General features: G+C 49.9%; 1 protein-coding gene across 1 annotated transcript in view; it reads left to right on the top strand.

The window, feature by feature from the left end:
- The first annotated feature begins 1034 nt into the window (after positions 1 to 1034).
- LOC134342635 (DENN domain-containing protein 3-like) overlaps positions 1035 to 19887 on the top strand; it is a 182460-nt gene continuing 163607 nt past the window's right edge. The window contains exon 1 of the mRNA XM_063040994.1: positions 1035 to 1227. Coding sequence (XP_062897064.1) covers positions 1188 to 1227 — 40 coding nt within the window. The 5' untranslated portion in view covers positions 1035 to 1187. The remainder of the gene's footprint in view (positions 1228 to 19887) is intronic.

The raw sequence follows: 19887 nt of genomic DNA, 5'->3' as shown, positions 1-19887 counted from the left end.
TCTACAGACAGACTCAAGTGGTCATGGAGATAATGTACACTTCCTACAGACACTCACATTGTCACGGGGAGAATTTAAACTCCGTACAGACAGACTCGCGTTGTCACAGGGAGAATGTACACTCCCTATAGACAGCAGACTCGCGTGGTCAAGGGGACAATGTAAACCCCCTACAGACAGACTCGTGTGGTCACGGGGAGAAGATACACTCCCTACAGACAGACTCACGTAGTCACAGGGAGAATGTACACTCCCTATAGACAGCAGACTCGCGTGCTCACGGGGAGAATAATGCGTTGTGCTAACTCCTATGCTACAGTTCCCTCCCCCCTTCAACCTCATAAGGAAGTTGACATGTTCGGTGAGCTTCCCTGGCGGTGGCATTTTTTGCAGTTGGAGCAGGACAGGCTGTTGGTGACACCCACACCTATCTGAGGACTCATCCATTCCAAGTGAATCCATGCTCTGATCTGATCTAAGCTGGAAACACCCAGTGGGTCAGGCAGCATCTGCGGATAAGGAACAGTAACTGCACAAGAAGAGTTGCTGAAAGGCTGAGAGAATTGGCCATTTCTCTTTGGAGTGATTGAGGACGAGGGGTGACATGGTAGAGCTGTAGGAGATGATAAAAGGAATAGATCGAGTAATTAGCCAGAGACTTTTCCCCAGGGTGGAAATAGCTACAGAGCAGGTGGCGGGGGCATAATTTTAAGGTGATTGGAGGAATGTATGGGGGGATGTCAGAGGTAAATTATTTACACAGAGTGGTGGGTGTGTGAAATGACCTGCCGGGGTGGTGGTGGATATTTAAGAAACGTTTAGCCGCATGGATGATAGAAAAATGGAGGGTTATATGGGAGGGATTGATCTCAAAGTAGATTAAAATCTCAGCGCAACATCGTGGGCCGAAGGGCCTGTACTGTACTTTTAGAGGTCCCTCCTGACCCGGGTGCAAAGCTCTGCACCGCGCCCTGCCAACGTTCAGCGGAGACCGGCTGGTTCTGCGTCTGCCGGCCGTGAGGAAGGGTTCGGAGCCCCGATTTCAGGAGCGGCTGGATCTACTGACGGGAGAAGCCTGGGCGGAGCCCTGGTCTCTTGCTTTCGCTTTTCTGGTGCAGCAGGAACTGGCCTTGAGCTTCCGCGCTTCGGTCGTGACAGGAGCCCGGCGCCCGTTCGCCCGCCCGGCGATGAGCCATGAGAGTGCGTGGGATCTCTGCGACCGGGCAGGTCAGCAGCGGGCAGAGGGGAGAGGGGCTTGCAGAGGGGATGATGGGCTGAATTCCGCCCCGCCTTTGCGTGTGAGGTGGTGTCGGTGCGTGTCAATCCGCACCGCTCTGTCCGCGCCACTCAGTTCCAACCCCACCCAGAGGCGGCGGGACCCCCGCAGGGCGCCCTGGGCTGAGAGGAGGTGGGAGCTGCGGGCCGACGGGGAGGTTTACACGCTGGGGCCGGTCCCCGGGGAGTTGGGGAAGGTGGCTCCCCGGCCGGGGTGAGGACTCATAACGGTTCCTCTACCGGGTGCTCCCGGTCTGGGGCGCGCCACCTGAACGGGGAGTGAGCCCCCTACTGGGAGGGTAAACTATATCGGGGGCTGTATGGGGAGTGGGTAAATAGAGAGAGAGAGTGTGGGAGGGGGAGGGAGGGAGTGGGTAAATACAGGGAGTGTAGGTGAGTGTGTGGGAGAGAGTGAAGGAGGGAGTGGGTAAATAGAGAGAGAGAGTGTGGGAGGGGGAGGGAGGGGGAGGGAGGGAGTGGGTAAATAGAGAGAGAGTGTGCAGGTGAGTGTGTGTGGGAGGGGAGAGAGAGTGAACGAGGGAGTGGGTAAATAGAGTGAGTGTAGATGAGTGTGTGTGGGAGTTTGAGGGTGAGAGTGAAGGAGGGAGTGGGTAAATAGAGAGATTGAAGGAGGGAGTGGGTAAATAGAGTGAGTGCAGATGAGTGTGTGTGGGGAGAGGGAGAGAGTGAAGGAGGGAGTGGGTAAATAGAGTGAAGGAGGGAGTGGGTAAATAGAGAGAGTGTAGGTGAGTGTGTGTGTGAGTGTGAGAGAGAGAGTGAAGGAGGGAGTGGGTAAATAGAGAGATTGAAGGAGGGAGTGGGTAAATAGAGTGAGTGCAGATGAGTGTGTGTGGGAGTGTGAGGGAGAGAGTGAAGGAGGGAGTGGGTAAATAGAGAGAGAGTGTGTAGGTGAGTGTGTGTGGGAGGGGGGAGAGAGTGAAGGAGGGAGTGGGTAAATAGAGAGAGAGTGTGGGAGGGGAGGGAGGGAGTGGGTAGATAGTGAGGGAGAGTGTGGGTGAGTGTGTGTGGGAGTGAGGGAGAGAGTGAAGGAGGGAGTGGGTAAATAGAGTGAGTGTAGGTGAGTGTGTGCGGGAGGGGAGAGAGAGTGAAGGAGGGAGTGGGTAAATAGAGTGAAGGAGGGAGTGGGTAAATAGAGAGAGTGTAGGTGAGTGTGTGTGTGAGTGTGAGAGAGAGAGTGAAGGAGGGAGTGGGTAAATAGAGAGATTGAAGGAGGGAGTGGGTAAATAGAGTGAGTGCAGATGAGTGTGTGTGGGAGTGTGAGGGAGAGAGTGAAGGAGGGAGTGGGTAAATAGAGAGAGAGTGTGTAGGTGAGTGTGTGTGGGAGGGGGGAGAGAGTGAAGGAGGGAGTGGGTAAATAGAGAGAGAGTGTGGGAGGGGAGGGAGGGAGTGGGTAGATAGTGAGGGAGAGTGTGGGTGAGTGTGTGTGGGAGTGAGGGAGAGAGTGAAGGAGGGAGTGGGTAAATAGAGTGAGTGTAGGTGAGTGTGTGCGGGAGGGGAGAGAGAGTGAAGGAGGGAGTGGGTAAATAGAGTGAGTGCAGATGAGTGTGTGTGGGGAGAGGGAGAGAGTGAAGGAGGGAGTGGGTAAATAGAGTGAAGGAGGGAGTGGGTAAATAGAGAGAGTGTAGGTGAGTGTGTGTGTGAGTGTGAGAGAGTGAAGGAGGGAGTGGGTAAATAGAGAGAGTGAAGGAGGGAGTGGGTAAATAGAGAGAGAGTGTGGGAGGGGAGGGAGGGAGTGGGTAGATAGTGAGGGAGAGTGTGGGTGAGTGTGTGTGGGAGTGAGGGAGAGAGTGAAGGAGGGAGTGGGTAAATAGAGTGAGTGTAGGTGAGTGTGTGCGGAAGTTTGAGGGAGAGAGTGAAGGAGGGAGTGGGTAAATAGAGAGAGTGAAGGAGGGAGTGGGTAAATAGAGTGAGTGTAGGTGTGTGTGTGGGAGGGGAGAGAGAGTGAAGGAGGGAGTGGGTAAATAGAGTGAGTGTAGATGAGTGTGTGTGGGGAGAGGGAGAGAGTGAAGGAGGGAGTGGGTAAATAGAGTGAAGGAGGGAGTGGGTAAATAGAGAGAGTGTAGGTGAGTGTGTGTGTGAGTGTGAGAGAGTGAAGGAGGGAGTGGGTAAATAGAGAGAGTGAAGGAGGGAGTGGGTAAATAGAGTGAAGGAGGGAATGGGTAAATCGAGTGTGTAGGTGAGTGTGTGTGGGAGTGTGAGGGAGAGAGTGAAGGAGGGAGTGAGTAAATAGAGAGAGTGAAGGAGGGAGTGGGTAAATAGAGAGAGTGAAGGTGAGTGTGTGCGGGTGTGAGAGAGAGAGTGAAGGAGGGAGTGAGTAAATAGAGAGAGTGAAGGAGGGAGTGGGTAAATAGAGTGTAGGTGAGTGTGTGTGGGAGTGTGAGGGAGCGAATGAAGGAGGGAGTGGATAAATAGAGTGTAGGTGAGTGTGTGTGGGAGTGTGAGGGAGCGAATGAAGGAGGGAGTGGGTAAATAGAGAGAGAGTGTGGGAGGGGGAGGGAGGGAGTGGGTAGATAGTGAGGGAGAGTGTGGGTGAGTGTGTGAGGGAGTGTGAGGGAGAGAGTGAAGGAGGGAGTGGGTAAATAGAGAGAGAGTGTGGGAGGGGGAGGGAGGCAGTGGGTAGATAGTGAGGGAGAGTGTAGGTGAGTGTGTGAGGGAGTGTGAGGGAGAGAGTGATGGAGGGAGTGGGTAAATAGAGAGAGAGTGTGGGAGGGGGAGGGAGGGAGTGGGTAGATAGTGAGGGAGAGTGTGGGTGAGTGTGTGTGGGAGTGTGAGGGAGAGAGTGAAGGAGGGAGAGGGTAAATAGAGAGAGAGTGTGTGGGAAGGGGAGCAAGGGAGAGTGTGGGTGAGTGTGTGTGGGAGTGTGAGGGAGAGAGTGAAGGAGGGAGTGGGTAAATAGACAGAGAGTGTGGGAGGGGGAGGGAGGGAGTGGGTAAATAGAGAGAGTGTGTGGGTGAGTGTGTGCGGGAGGGGGGAGAGTGAAGAAGGGAGTGGGTGAATAGAGAGAGTGATGGAGGGAGTGGGTAAATAGAGTGAGTGTAGGTGAGTGTGTGTGGGAGTGTGAGGGAGCAAGTGAAGGAGGGAGTGGGTAAATAGAGAGAGAGTGTGGGAGGGGGAGGGAGGGAGTGGGTAGATAGGGAGAGTGTGGGTGAGTGTGTGTGGGTGGGGGGAGAGAGTGAAGGAGGGAGTGGGTAAATAGAGTGAGTGTAGGTGAGTGTGTGTGGGAGTGTGAGGGAGCAAGTGAAGGAGGGAGTGGGTAAATAGAGAGAGAGTGTGGGAGGGGGAGGGAGGGAGTGGGTAGATAGGGAGAGTGTAGGTGAGTGTGTGGGTGGGGGGAGAGAGTGAAGGAGGGAGTGGGTAAATAGAGTGAGTGTAGGTGAGTGTGTGTGGGAGTGTGAGGGAGAGAGTGAAGGAGGGAGTGGGTAAATAGAGTGAAGGAGGGAGTGGATAAATAGAGTGTAGGTGAGTGTGTGTGGGAGTGTGAGGGAGAGAGTGAAGGAGGGAGTGGGTAAATAGAGAGAGAGTGTGGGAGGGGGAGGGAGGGAGTGGGTAGATAGTGAGGGAGAGTGTGGGTGAGTGTGTGTGGGAGTGTGAGGGAGAGAGTGAAGGAGGGAGTGGGTAAATAGAGAGAGAGTGTGGGAGGGGGAGGGAGGGAGTGGGTAGATAGTGAGGGAGAGTGTAGGTGAGTGTGTGAGGGAGTGTGAGGGAGAGAGTGATGGAGGGAGTGGGTAAATAGAGAGAGAGTGTGGGAGGGGGAGGGAGGGAGTGGGTAGATAGTGAGGGAGAGTGTGGGTGAGTGTGTGTGGGAGTGTGAGGGAGAGAGTGAAGGAGGGAGTGGGTAAATAGACAGAGAGTGTGGGAGGGGGAGGGAGGGAGTGGGTAAATAGAGAGAGTGTGTGGGTGAGTGTGTGCGGGAGGGGGGAGAGAGTGAAGAAGGGAGTGGGTGAATAGAGAGAGTGATGGAGGGAGTGGGTAAATAGAGTGAGTGTAGGTGAGTGTGTGTGGGAGTGTGAGGGAGCAAGTGAAGGAGGGAGTGGGTAAATAGAGAGAGAGTGTGGGAGGGGGAGGGAGGGAGTGGGTAGATAGGGAGAGTGTGGGTGAGTGTGTGTGGGTGGGTAAATAGAGTGAAGGAGGGAGTGGGTAAATAGAGTGAGTGTAGGTGAGTGTGTGTGGGAGTGTGAGGGAGAGAGTGAAGGAGGGAGTGGGTAAATAGAGTGAAGGAGGGAGTGGATAAATAGAGTGTAGGTGAGTGTGTGTGGGAGTGTGAGGGAGCGAGTGAAGGAGGGAGTGGGTAAATAGAGAGAGAGTGTGGGAGGAGGAGGGAGGGAGTGGGTAGATAGTGAGGGAGAGTGTGGGTGAGTGTGTGAGGGAGAGAGTGATGGAGGGAGTGGGTAAATAGAGTGAGTGTAGGTGAGTGTGTGTGGGAGTGTGAGGGAGAGAGTGAAGGAGGGAGTGGGTAAATAGAGTGAGTGTAGGTGAGTGTGTGTGGGAGTGTGAGGGAGAGAGTGAAGGAGGGAGTGGGTAAATAGACAGAGAGTGTGGGAGGGGGAGGGAGGGAGTGGGTAAATAGAGACAGTGTGTGGGTGAGTGTGTGCGGGAGGGGGAGAGAGTGAAGGAGGGAATGGGTAAATAGAGTGAGTGTAGATGAGTGTGTGTGTGAGTGTGAGGGAGCTAGTGAAGGAGGGAGTGGGTAAATAGAGAGAGAGTGTGGGAGGGGGAGGGAGGGAGTGGGTAGATAGTGAGGGAGAGTGTGGGTGAGTATGTGTGGGAGTGTGAGGGAGAGTGAAGGAGGGAGTGGGTAAATAGAGTGAGTGTAGGTGAGTGTGTGGGAGTGTGAGGGAGAGAGTGAAGGAGGGAGTGGGTAAATAGAGAGTGTGGGAAGGGGAGTGAGATAGAGTGTGGGTGAGTGTGTGTGGGAGTGTGAGGGAGAGAGTGAAGGAGGGAGTGGGTAAATAGACAGAGAGTGTGCGGGGGGCGTGAGGGAGTGGGTAAATAGAGAGAGAGTGTGTAGGTGAGTGTGTGTGGGAGGGGGGAGAGAGTGAAGGAGGGAGTGGGTAAATAGAGAGAGAGTGTGGGAGGTGAGGGAGGGAGTGGGTAAATAGAGAGTGTGTAGGTGAGTGTGTGTGGGAGGGGGGAGAGAGTGAAGGAGGGAGTGGGTAAATAGAGTGAAGGAGGGAGTGGGTATATAGAGTGAGTGTAGGTGAGTGTGTGTGGGAGTGTGAGGGAGAGAGTGAAGGAGGGAGTGGGTAAATAGAGAGAGTGAAGGAGGGAGTGGGTAAATAGAGTGAGTGTAGGTGAGTGTGTGTGGAAGTGTGAGGGAGAGAGTGAAGGAGGGAGTGGGTAAATAGAGAGAGTGAAGGAGGGAGTGGGTAAATAGAGTGTAGGTGAGTGTGTGTGGGAGTGTGAGGAGAGAGTGAAGGAGCGAGTGAGTAAATAGAGAGAGAGTGTGGGAGGGGAGGGAGGGAGTGGGTAAATAGAGAGAGAGTGTGTAGGTCAGTGTGTGTGGGAGGGGGGAGAGAGTGAAGGAGGGAGTGGGTAAATAGAGTGAGTGTAGGTGAGTGTGTGTGGAAGTGTGAGGGAGAGAGTGAAGGAGGGAGTGAGTAAATAGAGAGAGTGAAGGAGGGAGTGGGTAAATAGAGTGAGTGTAGATGACTGTGTGGGGAGAGGGAGAGAGTGAAGGAGGGAGTGGGTAAATAGAGTGAAGGAGGGAGTGGGTAAATAGAGTGAGTGTAGATGACTGTGTGGGGAGAGGGAGAGAGTGAAGGAGGGAGTGGGTAAATAGAGTGAAGGAGGGAGTGGGTAAATAGAGTGAGTGTAGGTGAGTGTGTGTGGAAGTGTGAGGGAGAGAGTGAAGGAGGGAGTGAGTAAATAGAGTGAGTGTAGGTGAGTGTGTGTGGAAGTGTGAGGGAGAGAGTGAAGGAGGGAGTGAGTAAATAGAGAGAGTGAAGGAGGGAGTGGGTAAATAGAGTGAGTGTAGATGACTGTGTGGGGAGAGGGAGAGAGTGAAGGAGGGAGTGGGTAAATAGAGTGAAGGAGGGAGTGGGTAAATAGAGTGAGTGTAGGTGAGTGTGTGTGGAAGTGTGAGGGAGAGAGTGAAGGAGGGAGTGGGTAAATAGAGAGAGTGAAGGAGGGAGTTGGTAAATAGAGTGTAGGTGAGTGTGTGGGAGTGTGAGGGAGAGAGTGAAGGAGGGAGTGGGTAAATAGAGTGAGTGTAGGTGAGTGTGTGTGGAAGTGTGAGGGAGAGAGTGAAGGAGGGAGTGGGTAAATAGAGTGAGTGTAGATGACTGTGTGGGGAGAGGGAGAGAGTGAAGGAGGGAGTGGGTAAATAGAGTGAAGGAGGGAGTGGGTAAATAGAGTGAGTGTAGGTGAGTGTGTGTGGAAGTGTGAGGGAGCGAGTGAAGGAGGGAGTGGGTAAATAGAGAGAGAGTGTGGGAGGGGGAGGGAGGGAGTGGGTAGATAGTGAGGGAGAGTGTGGGTGAGTGTGTGAGGGAGTGTGAGGGAGAGAGTGATGGAGGGAGTGGGTAAATAGAGTGAGTGTAGGTGAGTGTGTGTGGGAGTGTGAGGGAGAGAGTGAAGGAGGGAGTGGGTAAATAGAGTGAGTGTAGGTGAGTGTGTGTGGGAGTGTGAGGGAGAGAGTGAAGGAGGGAGTGGGTAAATAGACAGAGAGTGTGGGAGGGGGAGGGAGGGAGTGGGTAAATAGAGACAGTGTGTGGGTGAGTGTGTGCGGGAGGGGGAGAGAGTGAAGGAGGGAATGGGTAAATAGAGTGAGTGTAGATGAGTGTGTGTGTGAGTGTGAGGGAGCTAGTGAAGGAGGGAGTGGGTAAATAGAGAGAGAGTGTGGGAGGGGGAGGGCGGGAGTGGGTAGATAGTGAGGGAGAGTGTGGGTGAGTATGTGTGGGAGTGTGAGGGAGAGTGAAGGAGGGAGTGGGTAAATAGAGTGAGTGTAGGTGAGTGTGTGGGAGTGTGAGGGAGAGAGTGAAGGAGGGAGTGGGTAAATAGAGAGTGTGGGAAGGGGAGTGAGATAGAGTGTGGGTGAGTGTGTGTGGGAGTGTGAGGGAGAGAGTGAAGGAGGGAGTGGGTAAATAGACAGAGAGTGTGCGGGGGGCGTGAGGGAGTGGGTAAATAGAGAGAGAGTGTGTAGGTGAGTGTGTGTGGGAGGGGGGAGAGAGTGAAGGAGGGAGTGGGTAAATAGAGAGAGAGTGTGGGAGGTGAGGGAGGGAGTGGGTAAATAGAGAGTGTGTAGGTGAGTGTGTGTGGGAGGGGGGAGAGAGTGAAGGAGGGAGTGGGTAAATAGAGTGAAGGAGGGAGTGGGTATATAGAGTGAGTGTAGGTGAGTGTGTGTGGGAGTGTGAGGGAGAGAGTGAAGGAGGGAGTGGGTAAATAGAGAGAGTGAAGGAGGGAGTGGGTAAATAGAGTGAGTGTAGGTGAGTGTGTGTGGAAGTGTGAGGGAGAGAGTGAAGGAGGGAGTGGGTAAATAGAGAGAGTGAAGGAGGGAGTGGGTAAATAGAGTGTAGGTGAGTGTGTGTGGGAGTGTGAGGAGAGAGTGAAGGAGCGAGTGAGTAAATAGAGAGAGAGTGTGGGAGGGGAGGGAGGGAGTGGGTAAATAGAGAGAGAGTGTGTAGGTCAGTGTGTGTGGGAGGGGGGAGAGAGTGAAGGAGGGAGTGGGTAAATAGAGTGAGTGTAGGTGAGTGTGTGTGGAAGTGTGAGGGAGAGAGTGAAGGAGGGAGTGAGTAAATAGAGAGAGTGAAGGAGGGAGTGGGTAAATAGAGTGAGTGTAGATGACTGTGTGGGGAGAGGGAGAGAGTGAAGGAGGGAGTGGGTAAATAGAGTGAAGGAGGGAGTGGGTAAATAGAGTGAGTGTAGATGACTGTGTGGGGAGAGGGAGAGAGTGAAGGAGGGAGTGGGTAAATAGAGTGAAGGAGGGAGTGGGTAAATAGAGTGAGTGTAGGTGAGTGTGTGTGGAAGTGTGAGGGAGAGAGTGAAGGAGGGAGTGAGTAAATAGAGAGAGTGAAGGAGGGAGTTGGTAAATAGAGTGTAGGTGAGTGTGTGGGAGTGTGAGGGAGAGAGTGAAGGAGGGAGTGGGTAAATAGAGTGAGTGTAGGTGAGTGTGTGTGGAAGTGTGAGGGAGAGAGTGAAGGAGGGAGTGAGTAAATAGAGAGAGTGAAGGAGGGAGTTGGTAAATAGAGTGTAGGTGAGTGTGTGGGAGTGTGAGGGAGAGAGTGAAGGAGGGAGTGGGTAAATAGAGTGAGTGTAGGTGAGTGTGTGTGGAAGTGTGAGGGAGAGAGTGAAGGAGGGAGTGAGTAAATAGAGAGAGTGAAGGAGGGAGTTGGTAAATAGAGTGTAGGTGAGTGTGTGTGGGAGTGTGAGGGAGCAAGTGAAGGAGGGAGTGGGTAAATAGAGAGAGAGTGTGGGAGGGGGAGGGAGGGAGTGGGTAGATAGTGAGGGAGAGTGTGGGTGAGTGTGTGTGGGAGGGCAAGGGAGAGAGTGCAGAAGGGAGTGGATAAATAGAGTGAGAGTGAGGGAGCGTGAAGGAGGGAATGGGTAGATAGGGTGTGGGTGAGTGTGTGTGTGTGGGAGGGGAAGGGAGGGACTGGGTCTATGGGACGAGGGAGAAGTTTGGATAGGTACATGGATGGGAGGGACATGGAGGCTATGGTCTGGTGTGGGTCGATGGGACTAGGGAGAAGTTTGGATAGGAACATGGACGGGAGGGATATGGAGTGCGATGGTCTAAGTGCATTAGAGGTTCAGAAGGGGCTGGATAGGCTGAAGGCCTGTTTCTGTGCTGTAGTGCTCCCTAAGGTAGGGTGAGTTTTCTAGCCTGGCTTCCTGCCCCGAGACTGTCGGAGGAGATGTGAGCCCAGAGCAATGCTGGAGCATAGCTTTGTTGTGTACTGGGAGCTGATGTTGGACACAGGTCTCTCCCAGTCACCCAGCTGATGGGGATTTCTGGTAGACGGCAAGGGGGATTGCCAAATGTAGATAACTAAACAAATATGAAAGGTGATCTTACAGGCCATGAAAGTACTTCTTATTCTGTTGAAGGACATAATTGGTGCAGTTATACTCTGGAACATTTCAGATTACCTTCACTTCAGTGAGAATAAGTGTGAGTTCAGGAATGTTTGAGCAGCCTAGAGCACCCATGTGTATCCTGTTAACAGTTTAATTAGCCGAGGAGCGAAGTGTTACTTGGTAGTACTGGAGAACTTGGTCAGTTTGAGAGCGTAGACCATAATACTACGTGACGTAGAGTAGGAGCAGAATTAGGCCATTCAGCTCCTCTAGTCTGCTCCACTATTCCACTATTCCACGATGGATGATTTAGAAAACCATAGAAACCATAGAAAAACTACATCACAGAAACAGGCCTTTTGGCCCTTCTTGGCTGTGCTGAACCATTTTCTGCCTAGTCCCACTGACCTGCACACGGACCATATCCCTCCATACACCTCCCATCCATGTATCTGTCCAACTTACTCTTAAATGTTAAAAAAGAACCCGCATTTACCACCTCGTCTGGCAGCTCATTCCACACTCCCACCACTCTCTATGTGAAGAAGCCCCCCCCAAATGTTCCCTTTAAACTTTTCCCCCCTCACCCTTAACCCATGTCCTCTGGTTCTTTTCTCCCCTTGCCTCAGTGGAAAAAACTTGCTTGCATTCACTCTATCTATACCCATCATAATTTTATATACCTCTATCAAATCTCCCCTCATTCTTCTACGCTCCAGGGAATAAAGTCCTAACCTATTCAACCTTTCTCTGTAACTGAGTTTCTCAAGTCCTGGCAACATCCTTGTAAACCTTCTCTGCACTCTTTCAACCTTATTTATATCATTCCTGTAATTTGGTGACCAAAACTGAACACAATACTCCAGATTTGGCCTCACCAATGCCTTATACAACCTCATCATAACATTCCAGCTCTTATACTCAATACTTTGATTAATAAAGGCCAATGTACCAAAAGCTCTCTTTATGACCCTATCTACCTGTGACGCCACTTTTAGGGAATTTTGTATCTGTATTCCCAGATACCTCTGTTCTACTGCACTCCTCAGTGCCTTACCATTAACCCTGTATGTCCTACCTTGGTAGAACATTTATCATTCTTCTCAACAAACAACATACATCAAAGTTGCTGGTGAACGCAGCAGGCCAAGCAGCATCTATAGGAAGAGGTGCAGTCGACGTTTCAGGCCGAGATCCTTCGTCAGGACTAACTGAAGGAAGAGTGAGTAAGGGATTTGAAAGTTGGAGGGGGAGGGGGAGATCCAAAATGATAGGAGAAGACAGGAGGGGGAGGGATAGAGCTGAGAGCTGGACAGGTGATAGACAAAAGGGGATACGAGAGGATCATGGGACAGGAGGTCCGGGAAGAAAGACGGGGCGGGGGGGGTAACCCAGAGGATGGGCAAGAGGTATATTCAGAGGGACAGAGGAAGAAAAAGGAGAGTGAGAGAAAGAATGTGTGCATAAAAATGAGTGACAGATGGGGTACGAGGGGGAGGTGGGGCCTTAGCGGAAGTTAGAGAAGTCGATGTTCATGCCATCAGGTTGGAGGCTACCCAGACGGAATATAAGGTGTTGTTCCTCCAACCTGAGTGTGGCTTCATCTTTACAGTAGAGGAGGCTGTGGATAGACATGTCAGAATGGGAATGGGATGTGGAATTAAGGTGTGTGGCCACTGGGAGATCCTGCTTTCTCTGGCGGACAGAGCGTAGATGTTCAGCAAAGCGGTCTCCCAGTCTGCGTCGGGTCTCACCAATATATAAAAGGCCACATCGGGAGCACCGGTCGCAGTATATCACCCCAGTCGACTCACAGGTGAAGTGTTGCCTCACCTGGAAGGACTGTTTGGGGCCCTAAATGGTGGTAAGGGAGGAAGTGTAAGGGCATGTGTAGCACTTGTTCCGCTTACACGGATAAGTGCCAGGAGGGATCATTCTTCTCAACCCCATTCTCCTGCCTTCTCCCCATAACCTTTGACACCCTGACTAATCAGGAACCTGTCGACCTTTGCTTTAAATATACTGGATGACTTGGCCTATACAGCAGTCTGTGGCAATGAATTCCACAGATTCACCACCCACAGGCTAAAGAAATTCCTCCTCATCTGTCCCTCTATTCTGAGGCTGTGCCCTCTGCTCCTAGACTCCCCCACTACAGGAAACATCCTCTCCATAACCATTCTATTTAGCCCTTTCACTATTTGGTGGGTTTCAATGAGTTGTCACCCGCGCCCCCCCCCCATTCTTCTAAACTCCAGCAAACTACATACAGGCCAAGAATCATCAAACACTCCTCATACATTAACATTTTCATTCCCAGAATCTTTCTCGTGAACCTGCTCTGGACCCTCTCCAACGCCAGCACATCTTTTCTTAGCTAAGGGACCCAAAACTGCTCACAATGCTGCAAGTGCAGTCTGACTGATGCCTTACGTAACCCTCTTACTGTCAGCTTGTATTGAGTTAGCTATGACTGTGAATACAAGCAAACAGCAACATCACTCGACAAAGCATGGGGAATAATGATGAGAAGGCCATTTCCAATAAATAAACTTGCCTGGGGCAAATATGATTCAGGTGAACACAACACACATAAACGTTTGGATGGTCCTTTAAGGGAAAGCAGTATTGTATGAATACAACACACCCATGCAAATTTACTGTTCCGCAGGAAGGAATCATTTATTCACATCAGTATAAACTTAGATCAAAATTGTATTGACAAATGATAACAAACAAAAGGGCAAAAAAACAAAAAACAGGAAAACATGTACAAAGTGTATATCAGTCCAAGTGTTGGGGGGGTCATTGTTGCACAGTCAATCTGGTTTGCTTCACTTCATTTACTGATTGGAAGAGCCTGGAAAAGAGGAAACTTAGCTGGCATGACATCTGGGAGATGGAGGGATCTCGGCTAAGTTTTATCATCAGAGCCACTTATGACCTCCTACCCACACCCCAGAACCTAAACCAGTGGTGGGGAGAAGACCCCGCTTGCCTTCTTTGTCAAGCACCTGGATCACTAAGGCACATTTTAACAGGATGCGCCACAAGCCTCACCCGGGGCGGTACACTTGGCAGCATAACCAAGTTCTCAGACAGCTGGCATCAATCTTGGAACAGAGACGAATCACCACAAATGCTCTCCCACAAACATTGGCGGGAAATGTCCACATCACACGATTTGTACCAGCAGGCCAACCTCCAGAGCACCATATAACATCAAAAGATGTAAGCATTCTGCAGGTTGCTCGGATTGGAAAATGGATGTGGACTTGGAAAAAAAGCTTGTGTTTCCCCCAGACATTGTGGCTACAACACTCCAGCCAGACATGGTCCTGTGGTCCACAACAGCCAAGCTGGCGTATGTTGTGGAATTGACAGTACCATGGGAAGCTGGTATCGAAGAAGCTTATGAGAGGAAAAAGACCAAGTACTCTGAACTGGCAACTGAAGCTGCCCAGAATGGCTGGAAGACCAAGATTTTCCCTGTAGAAGTGGGATGCAGGGGACTCGTTGCTATATCTACGACCAGTCTATTGAAGAAGATGGGGGTAAGGGGTCACTCCCTCCAACAAGCAATCAAGTCCTTGTCAAATGCAGCAGAAGAAAGCAGCAATTGGATTTGGATTAAAAAGAAAGACAACAACTGGGCTGCAAGATGAAGACAGGAGGGTATGGAACTGAGGGGGGTGTATCTGGGACACCAGGTAGCACCGTCGAGCCCTCTGGAGTCGTCATGGGCTTATCAACGAAATGTCAAAGAAGGAGGGTGCCCACCTGATGACCACAATGACGTACCTACCCTCCCTCCTCATCACCACTCCAAGCCCACTGCCAATATCGAGAGTGCCGACTTACCATAGGGATTGAAACATCAAGTCCTGGTAGCTTTACACAGTACTGAACAAGTCTGCCTGAAAGCCCACTGTAAACGAAACATTAAAAAACCACACAAAGTCCAAGAACAAAGTGTCAAACTTTCTCCAAGGTTGTGTGAGAACTAGCTAACTGGAAGTTATCTGCACCTTCTCTGTGAGATCAAAGTCTGCGTAAGGATTTAGTGACAGCAGTATCTGTCCTTCCAAATGAGTTCATGTTCATCTACTTTGCTTGTTGTCCATTTCCATTTTCCTTCTTACCCCCTAAACTCCTGCACTCTCTCTAGAAAATGGCTACCCCTGATCCTTCTAGAATGTTCCGGGGCATCTTATTAGACAAAATGTTAACAAGACAAATCCTATTGGCTATTACAACAAGTCTAACTTAATCAACTAAATTATTATTTTAAACAGCAAAAAAAAATGAAATGCCTAATTATATAATGTAATTAAAGGAACAGATTGCATTTTGAGAAAATCTACTGAAAATAAAATACCCAAAAGCATAACTGTATTAATACAGTGAATCATGGTCCTAAGCCAGGATATTACACTTATAAAGCCTCAGCTTCAGGGTCAGGGACCTGAGTTTTGAAGGAAGTGACTTTAGAGATGGTAACTGACCTGGCTATTATATTCCAGGGTTTTTTGTGATTTTTATAAATGACTTGGATGAGGAAATGGAAGGGTAGGTTAGTAAGTTTACAGATGACACAAAGGTTGAGGATCCCTACCACCCGTACCACAATCTCTGTGACCCACTACCGTCAGGAAGGAGATACAGGAACATCAGGACTAGGGCTGTCAGACTGGGCAACGGGTTCCCTCAGATGGGACTACCGAATACCCTGCCTCCATCGAGGTTTTGTCACCAGGACAGTCAGCTATTTACTGTACTGTTTACCAGTACTGTGCACTGCATACATTTTGAATTATATTTTATTAACCTATGGTAATATTTAAGCAAAAAAGGTAAACGATAAAGTGCAAGATCATAATGAACTAGCTTGTGAGACCGAGATTCCATCTTATTGGTCAAATGTCCATTCAGGAGTTTGATAACAGTGGGATAGAAGCTGTCCCTGGGCCTGGCAGGAGTTTGATAACAGTGGGCTAGAAGCTGTCCCTGGGCCTGGCAGGAGTTTGATAACAGTGGGAAAGAAGCTGTCCCTGAGCCTGGCAGGAGTTTGATAACAGTGGGAAAGAAGCTGTCCCTGAGCCTGGCAGGAGTTTGATAACAGTGGGAAAGAAGCTGTCCCTGAGCCTGGCAGGAGTTTGATAACAGTGGGAAAGAAGCTGTCCCTGGGCCTGGCAGGAGTTTGATAACAGTGGGAAAGAAGCTGTCCCTGGGCCTGGCAGGAGTTTGATAACAGTAGAATAGAAGCTGTCCCTGAGCCTGGTGGTACTCAGCAGTTTGATAATCATGGGGTAGAAGCTGTCCCTGATTTTGGTGGTACTCAGGAGTCTGATAACAGTGGGATAGGAGATGTCCCTGAGCGTGGTGGTACTCAGCAGTTTGATTACAGTGGGTTAGTAGTTATCCTGGAGCCTGGTGGTAAGTGCTTTCAGGCTTTTGTATCTTTTGCTCGATGGGAGATGGAAGAAGCAAGAATCCCCGGGGTGAATGGAGTCTTTGATTATTGTGGCTGCTTTGCCAAGGCAACAGTGATGGATTGCCAAGTGAGGGTGGTGTGTAACTTGAAGGGGAACCTTCTGTCTGTTGACCTGTCCTGCAAAGTGGTGGAGACTGCAAGTTCAGCAGATGCTGCGGCTGTAACCTGAGACTATAACTGCACCGGGTTTTGTAGAGGGTACACACATCGCAGTTGGTGCTGTGGTGGGGGCGGGAACCTGCCTTTTCGTCTGCTCAGAATCAGAATAATGCCACTGACATTAACAGTGAAACTTATCGCTTTGTGGTCACAGTTACAGCTCAGGATGGAACTGTACATCATCACTGGCCACTGCTCAGTGTCGTTACTGGAAAGTAAAAATTGGAAGGCACTACATTTCTGAAATAGAATCAGCAAGTGCTTGAAACACTCAGCAGAGGTGGCACTGTCATGTAGTGATTAAGGTAACACTATTACAGTGCCAGAGATCTTTGTTCAGCTGCCGCCGCTATCTGTATGTACTCCCCGTAACTGCGTGCGTTTTGTGCAGGTGCTCTGGTTTCCTCCTATGTTCCAACAATGTGTGGGTTGGCGTTAGTAAGTTGTGGGTATGCTATGTTGGTGCAGGAAGCCCCCAGCACATACTCAGACTGTGTCGGTTGTTCACTCAAAATGACACATCACCGTATGTTTCGACGTACAAGTGACAAAGCTGATCTTTACTTTTACGTCTGGCAGCATCTGAAGGGTCGGCAGATGAAGCATTTGCTTTGTTTTTCTGCTGTGCTCTGGGCATCTTATGTTTTTAATCTCAGCTGGAATGTGACTGGGGATAAAGTTTGGCAGTGGAATTGCACTGGATATTCCAAGATTGTGAAAGTGTGCTGGGAATTGTCATTGACTGGTTTTTGGACACAAATACTGTAACTGGACAAAAGGAGAAGGCTTTACAGAGCCATCCAGTCAGGAACAAATCTACTTTCACATTCACTTTAGAAAGATTTCACAGAAGATCGGGAGTTTCCTTTGAAATATTTCCTCTTGGAGCAGAGAAGCTGTTGTTTTGTAAGAACAGAGGCCTTGGTGAGCTAGGGTCACAGACTAGAGGTTGAACCGAGTGTGAGGATTCTTTCGCAATTCCAGGGTTGTTGCTGAGTTCATCACAGTCGGTCAACGTTTGTGAGGGTGATAACCCTCATATGCACTGAGGGAGGAAGGGAGGGGCTATTTTACACTCTATAAGCTCCCAGAGGTGATAGAAGAAAAAGAATCTGTGTCCTGTTGAAGGGTCTCAGTCTGAAATTTCAATAGTTTATTCCCCTCAGTAGATGCTGCCTGACCTGCTGAGTTCCTCCAGCATTTTGTATGGGTTGCTCTGGATTTCCAGCATCTGCAGAATCTCTTGTGTTTATATATTTTGGGGAATGCTGTTGAGGGGCAAATTTGAGCTGTGGGAAGCCACAACTGTGGCAAAAGCAGTGCAAAGTAGACCTGAAGGCAACAAGTCAAGGGGGTCGAATGAGAAGGGTTGAGGGAGTCAGGCTCTAGTGGAGCCGGATCAGTGGGTCAGGATGCCCCTGGGATACAAACCTGTCTTGGAGCAGACTGGGACAGTGTCAATCCCCACTGTCTCACCACCGCACCCTTTTTGCGCTGTGGACAGCTCGTGTAAGAGAGAGAGGATGCAGAGAGAACGTACAGGAGTGGGAGTTCGTTAACTGTAGGACAAAATGTGAAGGGATGTTTAATTATGGAAGGTAACCTCCATATCTATATTTACGATATTAAAGATTATTTGTCATATATACATTGAAACATACAGTGAAACGTCAAATCCTGATGAAGGGTTTCAGCCCAAATCATCAACTGTTTAGTAATTTCCATAGATGTTTCCTCCAACATCTTTTGTGTGTTGCTCTGGATTTGCAGCACCTGCAGAATCTCTTGTGTTTGTGAAAAGACCAAAGATGTGCTAGGGGCTTCCAACACCAACTTGGCATGCCCACGACCTACTAACTCTGACTGGTATACCAACTTGGCATGCCCACAACCTATAAACTGTAACCGGTACACCAACATGGCATGCCCATGACCTACTATCTCTGACTGGTACACCAACTTGGCATGCCCACGACCTACTAACTCACCTTTAGAATGTGGGAGGAAGCCAGAGCACCTGGAGGAAACCACGGGGAGAATGTACAACCACGTTACAGACAGCGGCAGGAACTGAACCTCGGCTGCAGGTGCTATGGCAGTCGCAATGCTGCTGTGCCAGCCTTTCAACAGATAAAAGCTAAGTGCACAATCACTCAGCAGCCACGGTCTGGAACTCGATGGCAAAAGGGCAAGGATGTGGAAACTCTCTCCATGGTAAACATTTTGTTTATTGAATGATACTGCACAGACTTGGCCCTTTGACCCTTCACGCCATGCTGTCCCAGCAACCTTGGACAAACCCAAGTACCTAGCCGCGGGACAGTTCACAATGACCAGTTAACCTATCCGGTACGTCTTTGGACTGTGGGAGGAAACCGCAGGACCCAGGGAAAACCCACGCATTCTGTGGGGAGGACATACAGACGCCTTACAGAATGGCGCTGGATTTGAACTCTGGAATGCCCTGAGTTGCAGTAGTGTTGTGCTAACCACTACACTACTGTAGTCCCTTGTGTCTTTTCAGACTCTTATTAAAGTTATCACTCACTATATTTGGGCCAAGCCTTCTCTTTGTTTCCTGATAATTTCTGGTACAGGGATGACAGCAGGAATGGTGTCAGAGACGGCTTGACCCCACAAGCATCCGACACAGAGACCTGGGCCTACACAGTGTGATAAAACTTCCAGCTCTATGTTCCATCACAGACACTTCGGGTGTTCACTGTGCGGAGTTTGCACGTTCTCACGGCACAGAAACAGGCCCTTCAGCCCATGTACTCCATGACAGCCACAATTCCTATCTAATGTAGTCGCACTTCCTGTCCGTGTTCCTGTCCAATTCTACCTACCTTTACCAATTCATCAGTAAACTCATTCCATACACTCTTCAGCTTCTGTGTGAAAAGGTTGCCCCTCTGGACCTCCTTAAATCTTTCCCTTCTCACCTTAAACCAATGCCCTTGAGTCTTAGACTCTCCAACTGTGGGGAAAAGATTGTGACAGTCCAACCTATCTCTACCTCTCATGGTTTTATACACCTTTATAAGGTCCCCCTCAGCCTTCCGCTCTGGAGGGAACAGTCCCAGCTTGTGCAGTGTCCCCTTGTAACTCAAGCCTCCCAGTCTCGCTAACATCCTCTTCAGTCTTTTCTACACCCTCTGCAGTTTTGAAATATTTAATGTACCTATTCAGCCACTTTCTCTGACAGCTCATTCACCTAAGACTTTGACAAACTTCTGTAGATGCACAGTGGAGAGGATCTGAACTGAGGCACCCTGACCCAATCAGAAAACACGAATGCCCTTGAATGGAAAAGTCAACAGAAAGTGGTGGATATGGCTTAGTCCATCACAGGTGAAGTTCTCCCCACCACTGAGTACATTTGTGTGGAGCGCTGTCACAGGAAAGCAGCATCCATCATCAAGGGCCCCAACCATCCAGACCATGCTCCCTTTTCACGACTACCATCAGGCAGCAGGTACAGGAGCCTCAAGACCCACACCTCCAGGTTCAGGAACAGTTATCAGGCTCCTGAACCAGCGTGGGTAACTTCACTCACCTCAACTCTGAACTGATTCCACAACCTACAGGTTCACTTGTCAATGATTCTACAACCCGTGTTCTCAGTAGTATTTTTTTATTTGTACAATTAGTCTTCTTTTGCACATTGGTTGTTTGTCAGTCTTTATAGTTTTTCATAAATTGTATCTCTTCATTGTTCTGTAAATTATCAAAGTATACTTTGATAATACATTTACTTTGAACTTGATCACCCTCTGGGTGAAAATGTTGCCCCTTGGGTTCTACTAAATCTCACTGTAAACCTATGCCCTCTGGTTCTTGATTCCCCAACCCTGGGGAAATGTCTGTGTGTGCCTGTGACCGTGTGACTTTCTCCTGGGTTCTCTGGTTTCCTCCCTTCCCCC

Source organism: Mobula hypostoma, chromosome 2 (assembly GCF_963921235.1).
Source record: "Mobula hypostoma chromosome 2, sMobHyp1.1, whole genome shotgun sequence".
NCBI lineage: Eukaryota > Metazoa > Chordata > Chondrichthyes > Myliobatiformes > Myliobatidae > Mobula > Mobula hypostoma.
The sequence above is the reverse complement of the archived record's forward strand: the minus strand, read 5'-3'. Positions and strand labels throughout refer to the sequence as shown.